Below are 5,772 nucleotides of genomic sequence, written 5' to 3'. Positions count from 1 at the left end.
GGCACAAGGCCCCCGGCACGCGGGGCGGCCGCTGCCAAGTTTCACAGCCCGTGCTGCGCTCCGAGGCACGAGAGCTCCCCGGGATTGGTTCTCGTTTTCCCGCAGACGCAACAGTGCCGTTCCCCTTGCCTCCTTCTCCGGCGCGGCTTTGCTGAGGCTTCCCCAAAGGCCAGGCGGAGGCCGGCACCCGCAGTGGGAAATTTCAGCCCACGCAGGGAAGGCCTGGCAGGGGCAACGCCGCCGCCGCCGGGAGCCCGGCGCGGGCAGGTCCTCACCTGCCTGCGGCGGAAGGGACGTGCCCCGCGGCCGCTCTGGAGCCGGTGCGGGCGGCACAGAGAGGCCGCGCCGGGGCGCCGGGAGAGGCTTGGCCGTGAAGGGCGTGGGCTGGGAGTGCGGGGGACTTTCCGACGCGGGGCTGGAGCGCGATCGGGGCGCCGGGCCTTGCACCTTCAGCCCTGCCAAGAGCCTCGTGGGTTTGTAACAAGCACCAGCTGCCTGCTGACCCCCAACTTCCCGCAGTCTGAAGGGCTGGGCCGGGCTGGGGGAGACTTGCTTATGGCTCTGGGGTTGGAGCAGCTGCGGGGAGGCCGAGAGGTGCCCCCGGCCATGGGCAGCCCCCAAGACGCACCCGTAGCACAGGGCAGAGCCTCGTGGGGGAGGGGCGGGGCCGGCCTGACCACAGTGCGCGGCCGGGGGCAGGGGCAGGGTGTCGGTGGAGTCAGGGATAGACCCGCACCTCCGGCTGGACGGCTCCGTGCCCGCCCGCTGGACCGCCGTCGTGCTGTGGCAGTGCCCAGCGCCCAGCTGCGTTGCCCTGGCACGGAGCAAACCCAGGAGCCGGCCGGCCCTGGGGACCCGCGGCTCCTCCAGAGGTACCTGCCGCGCGGCGGGGGCGGGAAAGCAAGATTTCTGTGCGCCAGGCCGGGCGCGGCCGGCCCGCTCTCCCGGCCCGGGGCTCGGGGCCCGAGGCGCTCCCGCCCCAGCTCAGCCGGGTAACGAGGCCCGCAGAGAGACGGCAGTGTGTGTGTGTGTGGGGGGGGGGGGGATCAGAGAAAGCCGCAGCGGAGAGACTCATCCCCCCATCTCTGAGTCAGCGCGGCAGCCAGAAAGCAGATGTGGTTTCTGCCCTTTGACAGCGACCTTTAGCGAGCTGACTCCATGGACATGGGCCTGCCCACAGGCCGCCTGGGCTGAGCTCAGAGGCTCGGAGCAGGGTGTGGGACCCACTCAGGACAGGCTTGAGACCAGGGGTGGGTGAAGCGCCTGGGTGGCGGCCGCCGCCATCCTGGCACCATGGGCAGGAGCTGCTCTGCTTCCCCCAGGGCTGGGCCCCTGCACCAGCCTTGCCCAGAAGGGGATTTCCATTACTCCGCTCCTTTAATCTGTGTGTTATGGCAGTACCCAGCACCTCCCCGCCCCCCGCCCCGGGACCCAGCCCCTGGGCCTGTTCCGTAACCTTGTCCTGGCCTGCCTCCCTCTGCCTGCCGCCCTGGGGCGAGGAAACTAGCTCACCTCCACCCCCACAGGCCCCAGCATCAGTGCCCAAGGGTGGGAGTCCTGCAGACCCTTTGATCCTGCCTTCCCCACCCCTTGGATGCTGTCAGCCCGGGTCCTGCAGCTTGGCTCTGAATGAAGCTAATGGCTGAGTTTCCCAGCCCGGGGCTTGCTCAGCTCCGGGAAGTCTTGGGACGGAGATAGCATTTGGCTCCAGGGCAAGGGTGTAAAAAACAAACCAGCAGAAGAAAGCCTTGGCCAAGCTCACAGCGGATCTTTGCATATTACTTTCTGCAACCTTTTAAAGTGACCTGGGGGAAAAATAAAGAGGCTAGAAATGCGAAGAATCCAGCAGTCTAGCTTTCCTTTCTATTCTTCTCAGTAACGTTTCCATGTTAATGGGTAATTTATAACCTGGTTAACCCCTCCTGCACCACCAGGACGCATGTGCTGGGCATCATCGAGCCCTGCACTCTTTCCCTACACGACGCTCAGGGTCGCCCAGGGAAAGCACAGATGGTTGCAGGGGGTGCAGCGGGCTGGGGGGAGGGAAGGCAAGAGGCTCGTTTGCTCATCTCAGGGCAGGGGAAATCCATGACCAGTGAGTCCAAGGCTCGGTCTGACAGGACGGATGGACCTGAGCGGTGCCCATGGGGGTGGGGGGCATGAGGGCACCTGGGTCTGTCTGGGTGAATGGGCAGAGCTGGATACAGACCAAGCAAACGCGGGGACATCCTGAGCTCAGGCCTGTGTCTGCATTTCCCCCCAGGCTGCACGTTTTGCGGAGCGGGTCCTGGGCTAGAGGCTCCTTGGAGAAGCTCAGGTCATTTTTGAGATGCTCAGAAAGCATCCATGAAATGGGGGGAGGCGGAGGAGGGGGAGGGGGAGATCGCCAGGCTGTAGAGATCTGCCAACTGGAATACTGCTGCCTGGGAAGGTTTTTTCTATTAAAACTTGGGTGGATTTAGTGCTCGTGCAGCCGGGGGGCCAACAGCGTGGGCTGGAGCCAGGCATATTGCAGGCAGGTGCGGTGCAAGCGTTCCCCACACGCCGCCCTGCCATTGCACTGCAGTCCTGACCCGCAGTCCCCCGCTGCTCCCGCCATGGGCCTGGCAGTGCACTGCAGTCTGGCCTCGGCTGCCCCTGCTCTTCTAGCCCTAGGATCCTGGCTCTGCCCCCGTCCTCACCTAGGGGCCCTGGCTCACCCAGCGCTCCTCAGTCCTGAGCCCGAGCCCCTGCCATTCCAGCCCCGGGGGTCTGCAGAGCAGCGTGAAAACCGCCCCCAGGGTCTTGAGCCCTGCACAGGGCGGGACCGCACTGGTCCTTCCTCACATCTGGCTCAGAGCCCCATGCTTCAGCCTGGGTGAGCATCCCCAGCAGCCGGTCCCTGGGGGGGTCGGGGGGAAGCCCTGCCCCTCTTCCCCGGAGCTTCGGGAGCCGTGTTAGTGCAAAGCAGTGCCCCCAAGCCTGCCCGGTGCAGGGAGACAACTGTGTGGCTGGACAGCGCAGAGGGTGCCCAGTGGCAGAAGGCACTCAGCACCCTCAGCAAGGGCACCTGGCTTCAGACAGGCACCAGCCGCAGGGGAGCAGAGCAGACTGGGGCGAGCGTAGAAGTCCAGACCCTTACACAAGCTGTAGCACCTGGGCCTGTTCCCCTTCAGCCTGGCTCCTGCCCACCCTATCTGGGGTCCCAGATCCCCTGGCTCTGCCCGGACGGTGCACATGGACCCTGCTTGCTCATGGGGACTTTGACCTGGACTCTGGCTCTCATGCAACCTCAGCCCCTGGTCCAGATGCGCCAGCTCTGGCTCAGGTTCTTGTTCCCCCCCCCCATCCCTCCGGACTGCCCAGGACCCAGTCCATGCACACCGCTCCAAACCCTGCGTGCCTGGTCTTCAGAGGCACCAGGCACCCCTGGCTCCCACGCTGTCAGCTGGAGCCCCGAGTGCCCGGCATCCCGGAGCAGCCCTGAGGCCACTGGCCTGGCAGCGGTGCCAGCAGAGGGATCTGCACAGAGCCTGGGCGGGGGATCCTGCGCTGGCTCTCTGAAGAGAGGGTCTGAGCCGGAGGAGCTGCCAGAGCCCCACGGCAGCCAAGGGGGCATCAGCTGGGGAGCCGGCCCGGCCTCTCCCTGCCACCCCATGCCCGCAGTTGGCGGTGCCTGGTGGGGAAGCACCGGGTAACGAGCCCGGGCGGCGCGGCCGAGCAGGTGGAGGCAGCGAGGCCAGGACACAGCGTTCCCCTGCAGCGCAGGGCGTCCGCCCCCCCGGTGCCGGGCCTGGGCGAGCTTGCGGGGGAGCATGCCGAACAAAGGCCGGCCTGTGCCTCGGCCGGCTGCTGGGAACGCGCAGGCTTTGCCGGTGAGATCAGTGCGGCTTGGCCCTGCCTGCGCACCCGGGGCGGGAGCGCTGCCCGCCGCGGCTCTGCGGCCGCCTCGGCTCTGGAAACCCTATCTTTTTGTCAGGCATGTGACCGCTTGCCGGGCCGTTTACTGTGACGGCTCCCAATCTATTCAATTTACTTCGACATTACTCACCGATGCAGGACACGGAGGCCGAGGAACTGGACCAGGGCCAGGACGGGAGGGGGTGGGGAGCGGAGCCAGAGCCAGAGCCCAGCCAGCAATGTGCGAGCCTGTCCGGAGCAGACTTGTCCTCGGCCCCGGCTCTGTGCGACATGAATCAGCTGGCAGCGCGCAGGGGCACGCAGCGTGGGACCCACCACCACTGTCTCGGCGGGCACCAGCCCAGCCCCGCGCACCGGATCTCTGGCCCGGCCCCCGGGGGACCAAGTCATTTCCTCCTGTGGCTTCCACGGGGGCTCGTGCCCCAAGGGCTGGAGCAGGGAGGAGCAGCCCCTCGACCCCCACCACTGCCCCCGCCCTGTGGCGGGACAAGGCAAGAGCCCCTGCCCCAGCTCCAATGGGCTGGCGAGGCCGACTGCCGGGCCCCTGCCCAGGTGTTCCCCATTAGGGGCGTGAGGCTATCAAAGCCGGTCAGCAGCCCCTCGCGCCCATCAGGGTGCCCCATCAATCACAGTAATGACTGGGGCCGCGACAGCCCCGAGGAAACATTTGTATCCTAGCGCGAGATTGACACCGGAGCTGGGGGGGCAGGGAGCGCGGGGCGGGGGGGAGTCTCTCCTCCTGCCTATTGTGTGCAGGTTTTATTTTATGTTGAACCCTGTGAAATAAAAGCTGTAAATCTCGGGTGTCAGGCGAGACCCAGCAATGCGCAGCTCTGTTTGCAGGCGTGCCTTGCCGAGTCCCTGGCCCGGGCGGCGGACGAGCCGCGGCCGCGGCACGGGGGTGGGTGCCCGCGTGGAGGAGCAGGCGCTGCGGGGCAGCCTGGCCGCAGCTCTCTCTACCACCGGGGCTGAGGTCACGCCGGCGCTGGCGCCCCTGCCTCGCCGGCCGGGGGAGGCACTGGGGACACGGGCCAAGCCGCCTTGCATCTAGGAAGCTCTAGGCCAACGTGGGTGTCGGCAGCAACGTGGCAAAACCATCTGTTGCAAGGGGGAGAGATGTCCTCTCCAGACCGAGGGATTCCCACGCGTGGCTCTGTCTAGGCCGGGCCGCGCGGGAAGGGCGTGGCGGGTGGCACCGGGGCTTGCCCGGCAGGCCTGAACCCGGGGCCCGAATGAAAGGCAGAGGCCCGAGAGCAGGCCCGGCCGTGGCGCCCGTACCCAGAGGTGGGAGGCGGGTCTCGACCGCCTGGTTCCCGCTGCCCCTGCCCTGAGCGCGGCTCCACCGAGGTGCGAGGTGCACGTCCGGGACAGAGGGGCCGCGGGGGCTGCCCGGCGCGTGCCGCCCGTGCTCCTGGGCGGGCACGGACACCGCGGTCTGGTCCCCGCAGCGGGGTCCGGGTGGCCTTGCCCTCCCGCCGCAAGGCTCTGCGTCAGAGGGGCGAGGACAACGCCTCCGGCTTGGGTGCAGCGGGCCCACGCCGGGAACCGGCTGCGCCCGGCTTGTTGTGCCGCGCGGGGCGATGCTTGCTCTTCTTGGGGCCCGGCCCCGCCTGCTGCGCGGGGTATAATCGCCCAGGAATGCGTGGCCCAGCGGGCCGCCGTGCTCCGGCACGTATTTGCTCAATTAGCCGACGCTTTTCACACCAGGGATAAGCAGCAGCAGGTCGCTGGCCTCCCGCCTTCCCCTCCGCAGCGAGCAGCTGGCCCCGCTCTCCTCCCCGGCCTGGCCCCGAGGCCTGCTGCCCGCCTGCCCGCGCCCTGCCCCTCTGCCCCGAGGCGCCGGCCGCAGCTTCGTGCCACGCACCCCGGGGC

General features: G+C 67.9%; 1 protein-coding gene across 1 annotated transcript in view; it reads left to right on the top strand.

The window, feature by feature from the left end:
* The first annotated feature begins 3,794 nt into the window (after nt 1-3,794).
* Nucleotides 3,795-5,772, top strand: part of TMEM59L (transmembrane protein 59 like) — a 5,984-nt gene continuing 4,006 nt past the window's right edge. Inside the window, exon 1 of the mRNA XM_019538438.1 lies at nt 3,795-3,854. Coding sequence (XP_019393983.1) covers nt 3,795-3,854 — 60 coding nt within the window. The remainder of the gene's footprint in view (nt 3,855-5,772) is intronic.

Source organism: Crocodylus porosus, unplaced genomic scaffold (assembly GCF_001723895.1).
Source record: "Crocodylus porosus isolate Cpor-Errol unplaced genomic scaffold, CroPor_comp1, whole genome shotgun sequence".
Classification (NCBI taxonomy): Eukaryota; Metazoa; Chordata; order Crocodylia; family Crocodylidae; genus Crocodylus; species Crocodylus porosus.
This window is presented reverse-complemented; position numbering and strand designations above follow the sequence as displayed.